General features: G+C 26.2%; 1 protein-coding gene across 2 annotated transcripts in view; it reads left to right on the top strand.

Annotated features, from left to right (window-relative positions):
- LOC129976447 (uncharacterized) overlaps nucleotides 1-17282 on the top strand; it is an 85834-nt gene extending 68552 nt beyond the window's left edge. Inside the window, exons 3-4 of one of the 2 annotated variants that reach the window (XM_056090037.1) lie at nucleotides 15895-16004; nucleotides 17121-17282. In XM_056090037.1, coding sequence (XP_055946012.1) covers nucleotides 15895-15982 — 88 coding nt within the window. In that variant the 3' untranslated portion in view covers nucleotides 15983-16004; nucleotides 17121-17282. Of the gene's footprint in view, nucleotides 1-15891; nucleotides 16005-17120 lie in introns of both variants that reach the window. The other variant, XM_056090029.1, reaches the window with a different exon arrangement.
- Nucleotides 17283-18987: the final 1705 nt, after the last annotated feature.

Raw genomic sequence — 18987 nt, 5'->3', positions numbered from 1 at the left:
TTAATAGGCTATCAATTTATATGTCTGACATGCGATATAAATATATAATTTGAATAATTTTTCAAATAACTTAAGGAATCGTACCTTATTATTTTGTAATAGAAAAAGTCATATTTACTCTTTAGAATGAGTATTAAATGAAGATGCATCTTAACTTCTTAATTAAATACATATTTACACTGTAACAATATATTTCACTTGTAATACACTTGAAACTGCAACGGAAAAGTGTGAGTTTAATTCTAATTGCAAATTATTAGTGGAAATTCTATTACTAATAATGAAAAATGATAAATCCTAACGAATTTACTTTCAAATAAAGATGCTGTCATATGTTTGGCAGTTACCAAGATAAATTCGTTTATATTTTGCTTTTGCAATTTTCTTCATTATCTAATAATTATAAAATGAATCTTAATTATTTTCATACATTTAAATGTTTACATCGGAAGAAGTCTTTGATTAATCTTGCCAGAAAGGGAGTTTCGTTTCGTAGCTTTTTTCTATAATCAACTATCTTTAATTAATATCATTTACAATTAATTTCTAGAAATATTAATTACTTTAGATATTGCATGTTGTTATTTACTCTGAAGATTTAAATCGGAAATTTACTTTCAAATGTTATAAGACAAAACATTTAAATAGAAATGTGTTGAATATGTTGTATTAAATATTGTCTTAAACTTTTTTGTTGGAAGCTACCAGATAAAATATAAAAATATTTAAGATACTTTCTTGAACTTACTAGTAATTTCATGCTTTAAAGATTCTATCCAATTAAGCTAGAGAAAAATAGTTTTTTAAGAAATATTGTAATAAAAGACAGAAATTGTCATCAGTGTAAATAATTTTCTTACGCCATCTATAATGTTAGGAGAGGTTATAAATATCACTCGCTCATTTGGTCTACGTCATTAACGGAAGTCAATAAACTAATCATATTTTGACTTCAAGGCTGGTTAAATGTTACTGCTAATATTTTCTTTCAATATCTTTGTCATTTCGTGTTTGGCCATGCTATTAGTAGATTACAATTGTTTTCTGCCAGCAAATTATTATTTACTTCAACTGGATTTTAATAATTTGAATGTTTATAAACATTACGTATAGAAAATGTCCTACTGCTCTACAAATTGCCTATAGCAAAGAACAAAAAGAAAAAGAATTACTCCATGAAGATTGAGAAAAAGCCAGATAACCTATAACCAGATTTGAGAGATTGTTAACAGACAGTCTAGATGTCTTCTATTTATTTATTTTTGTCAAAACAGTTTCCACTGGATAGACTAAAATTAAGGAAGTACCTTACGAAAAAAGAAATCTAGAGACTTTCTTAAGGTAGTTGAGTTAGTTAATGTCTCATTTTTTTATCGAGACATATCATGGAATTTCAATCTATTGTCAGAAGGTCTATGCTAGCAACCTCCTTTCCCTCTAAAATTCCATGCAGAACTAAGCTGAGGGCGTTTGAAATTAGATAAATTTAACTTGTACTATCCTTAGGCGCATGATAAATCTAGTGTAATAATCGAATCTCGAACCCAATACTGAACAACAGTCACCGTATTCCCCTTTAATATAATGTATTTATACAAAAGATAATGATCAGCAAAGCGTAAAATCCTGCTCTTCAGTATTTTAACTAAGATTTTTTCGCATAAAAAAAGGAAGAATTGCAATCCTGAAAACTCCGATCAAAAAAACTTAGAAGATTCTCTTTGTTTTTACTTTTTTGATAAAATATTTTCGGAATTATAACTGTCTGCTCGTGAATAAGATAACTCAAAACTATGGAAAGCTAAACTACCTCAATAACACTAAAGCTAAAAAGGAAACTTACTGCAAACTAGGACATGGCCTCAATATCAAAATTTTTTGATTTATTTTAGATTTTTTTGAAGAAATCCATTTAGGAAAAGAAAGTTCTTGTGTTTACGAACATGTTCACTCAGAAATGCAGTGATCTAAATATATGAAATTTAATATATAACTTTTTGATTAAAACTGTAGATATTTTTTTCCAAATTTTCATAATTTTTACATTATCTTCAAACTCAAAATCTGTCAAAAAAAAAAATTAAGAGTAATTCAATTATAATTCAGTATTTCTGGTTTTTAACTATTTTTTTTAATATTCTTATACAATATTTTTTATTTCTGCAACGAAATTCTAATCATTTTCATTGTTTCTTCAAATATGTAAAATTTCATTTCTTCATTAATTAAAATTTCTTCCATTTAGGATAGCTGAAAAGGAAGTTACTGTTTATTATTTACACAGTTAATGTAAGGAATGAAATGCATAATTAATGTATTATGAAAGGCAACGTGCGATTAGAAAGTACCTTAACCCGACAGTTAAATTTTTAATAACGCTATGGTATCATAGGATTTTTTTTTTGTTAAGAAGTTTCATTGACGCAATAAGCAAAACAGATGTAAGTAAAGTTATTAAAATAATGCAGCACAATTTAAGGCTTAAATATGTTTATAAAATAATTATAACAAAAAATTATGCATAAAGATTTAATAGGAATTGATAGCTGACAATATTCCTTGGGAAACAGTTGTTCTCCAAAAGAATTTGATGAATAAATAAAAAATTAAAACAAAAATAATTGCATGCTATCATGTGAAATTTCTTTTGAAACGGTGATAAAAATATCACTATATGAAAGAAGCAACTGTCAATCCAGAAATAAACAATATGAAAATTATCTATATAAAATTTCCTGAATCTATATAATAAAATATACATTGTATTTAGAGAGCGCTAATGCTGCTACAACTAAAACACAAATGAGCTTAACCAAAATAGAATTTGAAATAAATATTAATTTTACAGTCAAAAATCAAAAAGAAAGATAAAATGAATCCGGCCTGAAGACTTTCTCAAGGGTCACCCTCAGGCAAGGATTCAAACCAGGGATTTTTTCTGTGAGGGGCCTGACTCTCGTCCAACAAACTGACCCCTCGTGACCCGAAAATCCCAGAAAATTGAGGTTTTGGAGACAAAACTATATGAAAGAAGTGATATTTCATATGAAAATAAAAATAATTAATCCAACATAAAAAAATTAAAAAAAGAAAGTTAGATAAATATTAATAACTTAGAAATTTGTTGAGAAAAATGTACATTATATGCTAAACTTTTCCTTGCTATTGAATTATCCGTTCGATATAATATTATTCATATTAAAGTAAACGAAAACAATTTCTAACTAAAAGAAGTAGAGTATTCTTAAATTTGAAAAAATTAGTCACAATATTAAAAAAAATTCTTTAAGATCAGCAAATAATTTGAACTCGACCTTTTAAATGAAAAACATTGCAAATTTATCACTAAATGCCAAATTTTTGTCGGTATTTTAATTCAATTACGAATTAATGTTTTTTTACAAATTTAAAAAACATTTATTCGCAATGTAAAATGGAGTAAATCATTTCATTTACGATATTCTTGAGGATTTGTTTCTCCCTCAAATTCGGAATGAAATTACCCAGGAAAAGTAGTTTTCAAATCTCTCGGGTTATTTCATTTAAATAACAAAGCTCTTCCGTGTTGCTTATTCTTCATTTCCCAATTTAGGTCTTTTCTTTTCCCTATTAAGCTGTATTTTAAATATTTGTTTAAACACTTAAAGAATAAAGCGCAAAAATATTTTTATAAGATTAAGAGGTTTTTCAAATGTAATCGAAAGAGTTTTCTTTTAAATCTGTCCATCGTTATTCGCTATTGCATGAAATGCGAATGTAAACAAACGAAATTATAAAACATTTCCGTATAATTTCTTGTTAAATATTAAGAAGCAAGCAAATAATATGTAAAATTTAAAAAAAAGAAAGACAATCCTGTGAATTTATTTAAGAAGAAAATTACTTTTAAAGGAAATTAGTTTTAAACATTAAAATTGAAAAGAAACATATCAAAATTAAATTTTAATGTTTTTTGTTTGTTTTTCTTTATTGTTCGGTAAATTTGTATTTCTACTGTGAGTAAAAATAAACAAAAAGGAAAAAAATAATGAAACGATAAGCAAGAATAATGTAAAAGTGAGTTTCAAATCAAATTGCGTTTCTACAATGCTTTTTTATTTAATCAATATATTAAAAAATTATCTTTAAAAAGCAGGGAATCTCAACGAGTAAATTACATCGAATTTCCAATTTCTACTTTTAATTAAAATTATATTCATCACTTTACTAAAACATTATTATATGGAAAACTATCATATGGAACATTAAGTTTCTACATCATTTTATATACTAATTATTGAACAATTCAATTTTTTATTAAATGGATTTTAGGAAGATAACATTTGAATTTAAAAAAGTAGAAACATTAAAATGTTCACGAGACAAAGAGATCTTTGATAATGCAATAGTTTATGTAATTCTGTTATTGAAATAGTTATTTCAATTTTTATTTGCGCACTATTTCAATGTGGAAAGTTTGTAAATCATTAAGAAAATGAAAACAGTGAATTTAATTGCTTAAACTACACTTTTATGAAAGGATCTTTTAATGAATAATATCAATTTTATTTTATTGCTAAGCATTCAGAATGCTCAATATCTGTAAAATAACAATTATAAGCATACGCTCGTATTTTTAAGCTATTGCTTATATGAAACAATTTATAATATATATATTATATGCAGAGAAATGTAAAAATCCTGCAGCATACTTTTAATAAACTTAATCTTTTATATGGTTGAAATTGAAATAATTAGAACTTGTGATAAACATCCACCAATTACTTTTCAGTTACACAATTTTAACTCAAAATAAATTTACTTTAATTGTGTAATTGTTTTTATCTTACAAAAGAAAATATTTCCCGTCTGTTCGATCATAATAATAAAACAGAAATTTTGGATTGTCATTTTAAATTGCTCTGATTCCTATTCATTAAATTAATTTTTTAAAATGCTAATACCATAATTCTTTAGGTTCATAGTCTATAATACTCATTTCAACAATATTCTTCATTTTAACAAGCATATAAAGCCTTTATTGACAAACGTGTTTATTCTATTCCTTTCCGCAAATTTATAAAATGCACTAATTGTTTAATTTGGATCCTTTTAATGATCATCCCATTTTCAATTCTTATTTTTACCATAACGGAATTCATAAGTGATTATTTTCTTTTCTTTGTCAGACTGCAACAAAATAATGTCAGAAATTATAAAATTACTTCTAATTTCAATATTGGTGATGAAATATTATTCTGGCTTTAACATGTTTGTTGCACTTTCATCGTTCCTTTTACCACTAACAAAGTACAAAATCCCGCATTAATTCTCTACATAATTTGGAAATTTAAATAAGAATACTTTATCTTTGTTTTCTTTTCGAAGGGATACAATTATTTCCCTAATTGGCATAATATTACTAGTAATTAAACTAAAGTTTCAATTTTTATTTCAGCTAATTGCTGCCCATTATTATTTTAAAACGGAGAGTTTAGTATCGTTTATTTAACAGTGTTCGAAAAATGAATGATTTAGTTGCTTTCATTAGTTAATTTATTTTTCCTCTTTCAAAATTTCGAAATAAAAATACCTTTCTTGATTGGTACATACTTTTAAAAATGAAAAAAATGTTAATAAATTTAAATAATTTTCTTATAATATGAAAAAATGGTAATATATATATATATATATATATATATATATATATATATATATATATATATATATATATATATATATATATATAAATTTCTTGTAATATGGAAAAATGATAATAAATATAAAGAATTTTTTTATAATATGAAAAAATACTAAGTATAAAGAATTTTTTATAGTGTGCTTAGTAAGTAACACAATGCCAAATCACGAAAATATTAATTTATTATTGGCAGATCAAAAATTATATTAGATAAAGAATATACTGCCAGATATATTTCACATTTGTGATAATGGCTCCAAGTACTTTGTTATTGCTAAAGCAAAAATATTTTCAAATTCCTTATCAAACACAGACAGAATTCAATGATCAAAATTCTAAAATGATATATAGTTTTCACTTGGAACATGCTTCTGTGATACACTCTCGAATCAGCATTTTGAAACTTTTTCAATCACAATTCCACTTCAAACTTTTTCAATCACGTGTGCATTAAGTTTCAAATGCATTCACAACTGGAGAAAAACGAAACAGCTAAGAAAAGGGGAAAGTAAAAAACTTTTCTTTGATAAAAACTCAACATTTAGAAAAGAATTGTGATGGAAAAATGGACTAGAAGAATCATATAAAAGTTTGAAACAAGTTATATTATGACTTAGAAACACACCTAAACAGGAATTATTTTAAGATCTTGCTCAAAAAATCATTTCTCTCATTTCAGTATTTTTTTCCAGCCAGCTTTAATTGGGATAGTAAAATAAATAAATCTTTTTCATTTTGAAGGAGCAGTATACAGATAAATTAATCATTTAATGGTATAAAATTTATGTAAAATGAAGGAAGTATCAATTCCAGTTTTAAGATTCCAGTTTTTGAAAGGGAAGTAAATATAGAAATCAAATAAATAGTATATGTATTTATTCATTTATTAGATTTCATATTCATTTTTCTAAATGAGTTATTTCAGTTTTTTTAAAAATCTAATTATCTGTACTATTAATCAAAATGAATGTGTGGTTATTGGGGGGGGGGGTACCTATTTCTTCTTGGAGTGATTTTTTTAAAATTTGAATTACTATTTAAATTAATTAATTAAATTAATAATTAAAAATTAAACCTGATTTTTCTCGTCATAATTCCTAAAAATATTATTGCAAAAAAAAAGGAATTCTATGCCATTTCTAAATACAAAAACATGTGTTCAAAATGATACCTCTTTATTTGTCGTAAAGTACTTTTTCTGAAATTTGACCATTTCTTTTGATATTTTTTGGATAATTATCAACAACAAAATTTGATTGGTTTTCATTGATTCATAAATATTTAATTACGTGATATCCTCCTTTTTAAAGCTAAGGAAGAATGATTCTCTTTATGTCTGTGCAGATAGCTTGATAGGTTGCACTGAATTTTTCTAAGGCCATTAAAATGCCACGAAACACGATTCAATTAAAAATATTCGTATTTAATACTCGTATTAAATATTAATATGAGTATCACGATGTATATTTCCTTGTCAAGTTTTGGCATTTCATTTTTTAAACTTTTATTTTAATAACTAGCCGCCTTTGGCAACCAGCCGGTTCGCCAATCTTAATATTCATTAAAATTTTCATAATTAAATATTTATGCAATTCCTACTTTAATAGCTTCTTCATCAAAATATTTTAAAACTTCAAATTTTGATAGTCATTAAATTCACTCTAATATTATAAAGGCCTTCAGTCATAACGTAATATGTATCTCTCTAATTTTCTTTTAGCTCCCGTAGAATTTATACTTTAAATTAAAGTGAAAAGGATTAATCTGCAGTTTATATAATAATATTTTTTATTGAAACAAAGAATTTTTTGTAATATGATTACTGAAAACAGTCACTGAGCGCTTAAACTTTATGAGCACTAAACAATATCTTCAAGAATTTATGTCAACAAAATTTCCTCACAGATCGATTAATTAACAATGTTTAATTTTAAATGCATCAAACACTAAGAAAACAAGTTAAAAAAAACTACTTAAAAAACGATGTACTTAAAACTATAAGCACATACAAAAAATACATAACTAACATAAATACGATCTAATTACAAAAGCATACAACTAACCTAAAAATAATTTAAATCAAGTCCGCATCAGTTGTCAACAATCAGAACAGAATGCGAATGCGTGAATTTTCAACGCCAGTTACGGTAACGCAAATGCGTGATTTTTTCTACGTTAGTTGGGGTAATTGTATGCATATTATACATTTTTAATTTCCTTTATTCTGTTCTTTTAATTCAAAAGTACTTCAGAATGAATCTGAAAGATCGATTAATTAACAATGTTTAATTTTAAATGCATCAAACATTAAGAAAATAAACAGAATCGTTTGAAATGATCGGCCGGAAAATCTTAAACCTAACCTTATTAGCGTGGGGAAAAAACTGAAGCCTTACTCATTTGGCGGTGGGGAAAATGAAGATTTTTTGGCGGGAAAGTTCATTTTTAATTAATAATTAAAATTCTAATTAAAAATTCAAAAAAAGGGATCTCAGGTGCACATTCCCGACCTCCAAGGTATACATGTACCAAATTTGGTAGCTGCAGGTCAAACGGTCTGACCTGTAGAGCGCCAACACACACACATTGAGCTTTATATAAGTACTAGCCGCCTTTGACGACCAGCCGGTTCGCCAATCTTAATGTTCGTTTAAATTTTAATAATTAAATAGGTTGAACCGGAGTTTAACCCCCTTCTTCGCCAAGTTGCGATAACGCGCCAAAGCTGTCAACCTTTATTATGCACTATAATTGAACATCTGCTCCTTTGCTTTTGAACATTTCGCAAGGCCGTTGTTGGCTATTTTTAAAATTAGCCCCCAAGCAGGGGGTTAAACTCCAGTCGTACCATTAAATATTTTACGCAATTCCAACTTTAATAGATTCTTCAGCAAAATATTTTAAAACTTCAAATTTTGATAGTCATATAATTCACTCATAATATTATAAAGGCCTTCAGTCACAATGTGATATGTATCTCTCTAATTTTCTGTTAGCTCTCGTAAAATTTATGCTTTAAATTAAAGTGTAAATGATTAATCTGCAATTAATATAATAATATTTTTTACTGAAACAAAGCATATTTTTTTAATAATATGATTACTGATAATAGAGTCACTGAGTGTTTAAACTTTATGGGCACTAAAGAATATCTTTCTTAATTTATGTAATATCTCAAGAATTTGTCAACAAAATTTTCTCAGATTCATCATGAACAGATCGATTCATTAACAATGTTTAATTTTAAATGCATCAAACACTAAGAAAATAAAATGAATCGTTTAAAATAATCGGTTGAAAACAGGTTTAAAAGAACTACTTAAAAAACGATGTACTTAAAACTATAAGCATATACAAAAAAATATATAACTAACATAAATACAATTTAATTACAAAAGCATGCAACTAACCTAAAAATAATTTAAATCATTGAAAACAGGTTAAAAAAACTATTTAAAAAACGATGTACTTAAAACTATAAGCATATACAAAAAATATATAACTAACATAAATACAATTTACTTACAAAAGCCTGCAACTAACATAAAAAAATTTTAAATCATCCGTTGATAACGGTTGTCAACAATCAGAACACAATGCGCATGCGTGAATTTTCTTCGCCAGTTACGGTAACGCAAATGCGTGAATTTTTCTACGCCAGTTGGGGTAATGCTATGCAGATTATACATTTTTAATTTCCTTTATTCTGTGTTATTTTAATTCAAAAGTACTTCAGAATGAATCTGAAACATGGATTAATTAACAATGTTTAATTTTAAATGCATAAAACATTAAGAAAATAAACAGAATCGTTTGAAATAATCCGCCGACAATTTTAACCCTAGCCTTATTACTGTTGGGAGAAAAAAAAACTGAAGCCTTACTCATTTGGCGGTGGGGAAAATTGAAGATTTTTTTGGCGGGAAGGTTAGTTTTTAATTAATAATTAAAATTTCAAAAAAAGGGACCCCAGGTGCACATTCCCGACCTCTAAGGTATACATGTACCAAATTTGGTAGCTGTAAGTCAAATGACCTGGCCTGTAGAGCGCGAGCACACACACACACACACACACACACACACACATTGAGCTTTATTTATAAGTATAGATAGATACTTAATTATCTATAGTATTACTTAAAAATGTGTGATAAAATGCTATCGCTATTGCTTTTGTGAAATTTTTCATCCATATATTTATTAATATTTAATCAATTTATTCTGATAGGGAAGAAGACATCATCAGTTAATTTTGATAAAACAATTTAAACAAAAAAAATTGTGAAATATTTTCTTTTTAAAAGAAAATTCGCATATATTTTCAAATGAACATCATGATTTATCGACTGTTTGATTTCCCTCTTATTTGACTGCTGCTACTTGCCTTTTTATTGAAGAATCATAGTAAAGATTTTTATATTCCTCTTTTCAGAAACCGATTCAGTAGAGTCAGCATGTTGACTGGCATTTAACACGGTTTCCCATGAAAAGTTTCCGCAATATTAATTTCATTAGTTCAAACAAGCAGTTTTTAAAGAAGGCAAATAATTATTGATTTCAGAAAAAAAAAAAGTCCTATATCAGCAGCAATTTAATTTTTTCGTTTAAGAATAATCTTTTTTAATGAAAACGGTGAGATCGAAGTTTGACACTTATAATTAATACGACTTTTTCGTATTTTTGAGCCAATGGAAAATCAATATTGATCGTGTAAGTATTAAATGGAAAATCCTATAAAGAGCACCAATTAAAATATTGGAAAAATTTTAAGGGAAAATTACTCAAATTATGTTACTACTTTTTTTTAATTTGTGTAAATAAAAAGAAACTCCCTTAAACCGAACGCATTACATGAAAATTCTTCCGCATTTTGGAATGAAAAAGTTAAGGGGAAATTACATTGTTAAAATAAGTAAAAGCTATTATAAATTTTTGTATCTGAAAACAAATGATTATCTTTTTTGTATGAATTTTATATTCTTTCAGTTTTTATTATGTTTTATTTATTTTTTTTCGTTCTAAATTTTTACATCGATTAAAATTTTTCAAATATTTAACTCAATTATAGTTTCATTATGCTTTATACTAAACGGATTATTAATTATATTTTTCTTGCTGAGTTAATTTGTATATATTCCAATTACTTATAAAATATTATTTATCAGTTCTTAAGAACAGTAAAATTAAATTAAATAAAAAAAATTGATTTTATTATTTCGATTGTTTTAGTATAAAATTGGCAATTCTAAAAAAAATTAATAAAATATGAGCGATTTGCCCAATTTCAGTTTAATAGTTTCTAATAAATTTTGTTTAATGAGCATCAATATATTAACTGATATGATTTTTTAAAAATATTTTCATTTCTTTGGAACATATTATAAATTATTTTAATTTTTATTTTTTTAAACAATAAAGAAAAAGTTAATTAAGCTCTCACTATTTTCTCTTTTGTTTTTCCAACTAAGTTATTCCAATTTTGATTATGTGGTCTTAACAATATAAAACTATTAAGAAACATTGATTTAAAATTATCTATAAAATTTACAAATTAATCTCTTTATCATTATAATAAATATCTTACATAAACAATCAAATTAAAATGATAAAACAAAAAATATTGTAGTATAGCATTGTATAGTATAAACATTGTAATTAAAATAATTATCATAATAATAAAATTTAACTACATATTTTTATAAATGGAGAATATCACTTTTAAATTATTGTGTTTTACAATACTAAGCTTTATAAGAAGCATTCTTCAAATATATAAAGCAACAACTGCTTATTTCTTTGTAAATATTATTTACTTTGATCCCTGTCAAGTGCCCATATTTCAGTTCTCATTTTACTTGAGTGTTAATTAAAAATTATCAATACGCCTTCTGAAAAATTGAATAATTATTTTCTTTCAGACTGTTGGGTATTAAACATCGATGGTACTCAACAAACTTATTTGATTTAATTTACACATTTTAATATCCCAAATACATCTAATAAATAAAATAGGAAATTAGCTGATAGAAATTCTGACCTTTTACAGCTTTTTTTTTTCACTTCAAATAGTTATAAATGCCTTTCAGCATTTAATATAAGACAAATGAAATAAATAAGATCGTTTCAAGATATTGGTACAAAATATTGTGAGAGTATTAATTCTTTGAGGACTAATTTTTCTACATTTTATAGAGTATAGGTAAACTGAATAATTTTATAAAGTAGAAAATGGAATAATTTCAATAACATTAAGATTCCCGATGAAATCCCCTTCTATGTAAATTAATTAATAGCTGCTTGTTAATTAATTAACTAAAAACATACCAATTTGTCTTCAAATAAGGCAATCAATGAACAAAGGTTTAAATGTGAAGCAAGAAGACATAATTGTTTTTTGAAAAATTAATTTATTTGCAGCATAGGCGCTTCGAAATATTTGTGTAAGCAACATGTGATTATTTTAATATTATTTACTTTGAACACTATCAACTGAACTGTGTTAAAACATTCATTTCGGGGTACTGACAGATTTTAATTCTGTAAAATTTTAATATCGAATGAACAAGCTTAGTATCTTTAAAAATTCATGACGTACTTATTACATTACATTTTCTTAAAGCAGCTTAAATTTTCACAGTTTTCGTGAAATTGCAGCTTTGAAATCTATTGTTTAATTCTCTGAATTCTTTTTAATTTATATTCCAGATGAGAAATTACAAATCATTGTCATGTTAAAATTTTCAACAAACCTTGAGGAAAGAAAAATGTCCGCATAAGAATTCCACATCAAAACGGTATTATTAAAGTAATCTTTTCATTTCAAAACTCACAACTTTGTCGCTGCTTGGTTATTTAAACAGATAATAATATTTCCACCTTTTTTTTCTGTTTGTTTGTTTTTGGTTTCATTTAAAGGTGTGATTGTTAAATTTTTGTCTTAAATTTAACATCTGATATTTTTCAAAGAAATGATAAAAAAAAAGGTTTATGAAAATATAGAGTGTATTATAAACATTATTCACGTCTTAGTGAATTGTAGCCATTGTGTTAAATTTATACAAGTGAATCATTGAATCGTTGTCTTTATTTCTGTTTTGAATGCTATTATATTTTTACTTTTTATTCAGTTTTAAATTTTTAATTAAGAGTTCACTATCCAAATGAACACTAAAGAGGACAAGTGTACCGTTTTTTGTTATTGAATGTTTATGCTTTTAGAATACGCTGGTTTTGCATGGAAAATAAAAAAAAATGAGCTGTTGCAAAAATGAATTTGTTATTCTAGAGCTATTTCGATTATAATGTTTATATTTATTCAATTTCATTTGCATACTTATTATATTATTTATTCATTTTTATTTGCATATTTATTATATTTTTAATTTCGCTTTCATTTAATTTTGATATGTTTTATTCTTTTAAGAGACAAGCTTTGTATTTAGAGTATTTTAAAGTTAAAATTCAAAAGTTATACAATGTCCTATGCATGGACTATGCAAACGATAAGAGTAATTTATTTAACTGATAATTTTCTTAAAAGAATAAAATACATATAGAAATTGGTAGATAAAAGGGGAATTTGATTATTTTGAAGACTTGTGAAACGAACGCAATCTTTATATCAAAAGATAATTATTTTTACCAGAATATTATAATGTAATATTTTTTGTCTCGGCGAAATGATTTTGTCAAAGACTAAATACTCTAAAAATGCAAGGATCTTGATAACTGTCAAGTTAAAATATTTTTTCCTAGAAGAATTTTTAAATTTTATGGAAATAATTGAAAGATAGAGCAGCTTTATACACAATCGAATCATGAATAGAGTTTTTTTATCGTTTTTTATATAATATTCCTTTTAACTCTAGCAGAGATTACGAGAAAATATCCGGAAATTCCTTTTCTAATAATTACCACAAACAAAACATTTTTTCGTCCAGTTAAAACATTTATTTTGAAGACTTTTTTTATGCCTTCTTTCTTGTTTATATATCGCAAGATCGGTGAATTCTGTTTTAAAAGTCATTGTATTTTTTTTTAAAAATTAACTGGTCATTTAAATTAATTTTAAAAAGTTCTTACATTTTTTTTTTCTTAATAGTATCGAAATTTTTGAAGCTATTTTATATTATGAATTGAAAACGTGTTGATATCTGTGAAATGTTATTCTTTTCTGTCGCTTCTCATTACGGAATGTGTTCACCGATTTGTTATTATATTGAGTTTCTTGGTATTTAGTATTGAAGATATTACATTCAATTTATTTAAAGATATGTCAATTGTTGTCGTGTCTCGACAGTGTTTTCGGAAATATCAAATCTCATTCTGCATTCATTAATCTGTTCAAAAATTTTGAAACTAATGGTATCTTCATAATACTAATATTTAAAAAACTAAGTTAACAATTTTTTATTTCACAATTATATGAATAGCAAAATGTTACAAACACATCAGTTGGTAATACAATTTTACTTATTACCTCTCAATTATTAAATTGCGTCCATGCTTTATTCCATGCAAAAACTATAAGTCCGCTAATAAAGTCCTTTTAGCATGAGAGACCACCGATCGAAAGCAAGCAATAAAAAAATAAACTTTAGTTTCCTTCTATATTTCCAAAAATGAATAAAATTTTGATCTACTGGCATCTGTTCAAATGAAAATGTCCATCCAATCATTTTCTATCAATTAATAATTCAAGAAATGCTTTGAACCATATGAATACCGATTTGTTTTTGAGCGTAATCCTTTCGAATGTCTCTTATTTTATAATTATTTTTGTGCAATTCAGTTCTAGCGGAAATTTGTTGGCACGAAAGAATTGATAATGGTATTCATTGATGATTTTTTTCGATTATGAAATGGCATTTTTTTCCCTCTAGAATTGCATATTCATATCGTTTTCTGAAAAAAGGAAATTATGTAAAAATCAAAAGATGATATAATCTCTAATTGAATATCATTCTAACGTGGTGCCGGGCCATGAATTTAAAGCAGCTGTGATATGCATCTACTTGTTCTAATATTAATAGAAAAAAATTCTAAGGTTGACAAATAAAATCTAATTGATTAGAAAATATATTTCTATGAATAATAGACAATATTTTTTGGATCAAAACTTAAAATAGCTCGTTAATAATTTATTTGTCCAAAAGTTAACGGAAGTGGTCTACTCGAAGCTTTTTCCAAGTAAAGTTTTATCTCTCTTCACTCGCACAAAATTGTAGAGTTTGCGTAAGGCTACGAATTCCTTGCATGGCTTTGGTGAACGATAGCAACGAAATATGGATCTTTGGTGTAAATCTAGCATTTTTATTAAATTTATCGCAAAAATATGTATTTCGGACACTATTTTGCCGACGGATTGACACCGAAATTTGACACAAAACAATTATACCGAATTTCATAGATTTATCCCACTGCTTTTATGTGCTCTTATGTTTACAGGCATGCACATTCAACCGTCTTACAGAGTTCAAAATTTGACAAGTACCTATGTATTAGATGATAAAACTGAATATAAAATTGAAACTTCCTATACATTTGCGTTTTGTAATTATTGAGTTCACATATACTCAAACAGTCAAACAGATAGAGTGCTATTGATAGAAATCTACACATTTGTATATACCACATTTCTGTCAACTATCTCAAAAAGTTTTTCAGTTATAGTACTCACAAACAAACATACTGAAGGACATACAAACAGATTGACTAAATGAGATACAGACAAACTGACTGATTAACTGACAGACATAATGCCAAAAAGCTATGTTTCGGGTTCCGGGAGGTTTGAAAGGAGGAGAACTGTAAAAATCTGAAATTCGAATTTGTGACGATTAAAATACTTTCGCTATACTTCGTACATGAGAAAGTAAAAATTAAACTTTTGACTATTAATAAAATAAAATATTAATTGTTTTATTTTTAAACCTGGCTGATAATAGTAAAATTCCATTGTGAAATCATTCAGAAAACCACGGTAGTAGTTTGTTATTTATTTTTACGATTATATTTACAAGAAATATTCGACATTTAAAAAAAATTTTAAAATAAGACACAGTGTTAATGAAATCCTTTTTTTACTTGAAAAATGTTCTAAATTGTTCTATATATCTCTGCATCCTTGAATATCTATATTAAAAATTAAAAAAGATCTTTTGGTAATGTTAAATTAATAACTAACGAAATTCTTTTTCTTTCGTTCACAGCAGCGAGTATAACGATGGCAACCGAGATTACATCATCAAGGAACTTCTGAAGGATTACTTCATGCAGAATGAAGAATCAGAAGAAAAGTAACTCCCATTCTATCCCTCAAAAAGTAAGTGAATTTTTAGCTATTTTGGTATTAATTCTTTTAAAAGAATTCCGTTTGACATTATTTTCAAAAATATTTTCTTCGTTCCTTTCAGTTGCTAAGGCTGCAAATTCTTAGATAAAAATGTCTCATATTTAGCAGCTGTTTTAAACTAAAATAAATAATTAACAATTGTGTAAGCAATAACTTAAATATTTTCTCTCTCTTCTTCTAAAACTTTATTTTTATTTTTTAAAAATCACTTATATTGTCTGTGATGCTTGCCAATTCTTTTAAAGATTATAGTAAAGTTTGAATGAGATTATTTTATCGAATTCTTCATTGAATCATTATATTAAACTGACCTTCAAGCGAATTTTATTAAATAAAAGAATCCTATTCCAAGTTTGAAGACAGAGTGAAAATAGAAACTGAAATAATACAGTGGCTGCTAACTATGACTTTAAAAAACGTTTATTGAGTTTAGATATTTTTAGCCGTGGAACAAACGTGGAATAAAACAAAAATGATGAAAATAAGCATTAAAATTAAGAACGAAAATGAAAACTGATAGCAGAAAATCATTATAGAAATAGACGAATTTAGATTGAGTTATTGAGCAAAAGAACAGTCTCCTGATCTTTGCTGTCTCCTGATTTTTTCTAATACTTCTTCCCCATTATCCTTCTCCTGATTGGCTTCTGGCCGTTCTTAAGTGGAAAATGATAACATTTTGTAGATTATGATCATTTTTTTCTTAGTTGGTTCTAATACTTTCGTTGTACACTATAGATTAGGAATCTGAGAATGCTAATCTTGGAAAAGCTGACAGCAATCAACTATATCCAAGGAAAACGAGAAAATTATTATTTATCTTTTATTGCAATAATCTGCAGTGAATTATTGATGACAAAAAATAGCTTGATAAATTCTTTCAATTCAAACATATCCCTAGTTTTTAATTGAGAAAAACTTTATTATATTACAATTAAATCTGAGTAACTAATTTTGAAACGAAACTGATAAACTTTCAGATATATAACGGTAATAATTAATAACATTGTAATAAGTGGAGTTTTTTATTGAATTGATTGAGCGTGGATTGAATTTTGCACAACTAACTGATTTGTTTCTTTACAGGTTTGTTTGGAAATTGGCTTTTGTTTCAAGTCCTATTTTCATGATTGTCTCCCAGTCTATGTAATGTAATCATTCAAAAAAATTAAAGATTAAAAAAATTATTGAAACTTTGCTGTTTTATGTGCTTATGTTGTTTTAAGATGTGCGCTTTGTAAATAAATTATTTTTCCGTCATGCTTTTGTCAATTTCATTCAGTCATGCACTTATTAGCAAATAGAAAAGTTTCCGTTCCCAGCTTAAATGGAAAATTCTTAGGATGAATTTTAAAAAAATGAAATTTTTATAGGCATAAAACAAAGAATAATAATATTTTGGTACAGAAGAGAATATACCCATTTAAAAATTAAATAATTCAATAATTGTGATCCATAGAAAAATGAAACCAGTTCATGTTTTTATTTCAAAAACTGTGAAACTCTCATCCAGAAGTTCCAAAATTTATTATTAACATTTATACCAGATAGAGCTGTTCACTCTTATCGTTTTACATAATTTAAAAAATATATATATTATAATAGACGCAAAAAAATCGCATCATTTCATCTTAATCAATTTAAAACATGTACTTCCATAGCAGAGAAAGAATGAATACAAAGATTAAAAATTTCAGCGCCCCCTCTGTAATTTATCATCAAAAATAAACATACTTCACAGATCCCTTCAAATCGTCCAGAGTAGCAACATAGTTCAGAAAATAGAGTCCTTCAAAGTACCCAATAACAAAGAGTCGTCACAAAGGATATGATCGGTTGAATATAAAGGTCAATCCATACTTATTCCTGTAAATGAGGAATAATTTCTTAAAAATAACTGTATTATCGAATTATTTCTCAAGAAAGGCCAAACAATCAAGTTTATAATATGATATGGTCTCATCTTCAATAAACTATAAAGCTGCCCTGGTTGATTGTCTAATAAATTAATTTCCTATCATATTTAAATAACTGAGCTGTCTGAATGTGAAATTTTGTATGTTTCAGAGAACTTTTTAAAAGATCTGTCTGCGAATATTTGTCCTATCAATAATATTTGTAACTAAATATGAAATTTCTTTAAAATAATTTTATAGTTTTTATAATAAATATACCACTGGCTTCGTTTTTCAACCTATCTCCCATGTCGAGATATTTAAATTTCAAATGAGGGAATCATTTGTGAGACTACACATCTTAATACTGAAACAACAAAACAGAATAAATTTTATTCATCAGAAATACTTATATTTCTCTCTGCACTTTCAGTCATAAATATTCTTTGTATATATTTTGTATCAAAGATCGAAGCTCTACGCAAATTTTCCTTTTTGCTCTTTCATAAATAACACATCATTTCTCTCAAACTTTTATTTAATTACCAATTTGTTCTCACCAAATTTTGTGAATTATTTAATAGATATAAATTTTTATATAGTCCAGTTGTTCTCTCTTAAACATTAAACTATTTTATAACTATTACTATACTTTCTCTATAATACATATACGATAAAATCGTATATGTATTATAGTAATCGCCAAAGTATTAAGTAAATAATCGCCAAAAAATTAAGTAAATAATCGCCAAAAAATTCGAACTCCAGATTTTGACGAATCTCCACGGTTTAGACATCCTTGTGTTCGAAAACTACATTTTTGGAAAATTTATGTTTGTCTGTCTATGATAAAGATAACTAAAAAAAGCTGTGATCTATACGGATGAAGTTTGGTACACAGTCCGCTCAGAGAAGGTTTGTCTATCCGGTTGTTCGAATATAATTTAACACGATAACAACAAAAAAAGAGAGCTAGAGAGATAAAATTCTACAAGCAGTATTAGCATGTATAGCCTAAACACCTATCAAATTTTGAGCCAAATCCATCAAGTTATTGG

This window comes from Argiope bruennichi, chromosome 1, assembly GCF_947563725.1.
Source record: "Argiope bruennichi chromosome 1, qqArgBrue1.1, whole genome shotgun sequence".
Lineage (NCBI taxonomy): Eukaryota > Metazoa > Arthropoda > Arachnida > Araneae > Araneidae > Argiope > Argiope bruennichi.
This window is presented reverse-complemented; position numbering and strand designations above follow the sequence as displayed.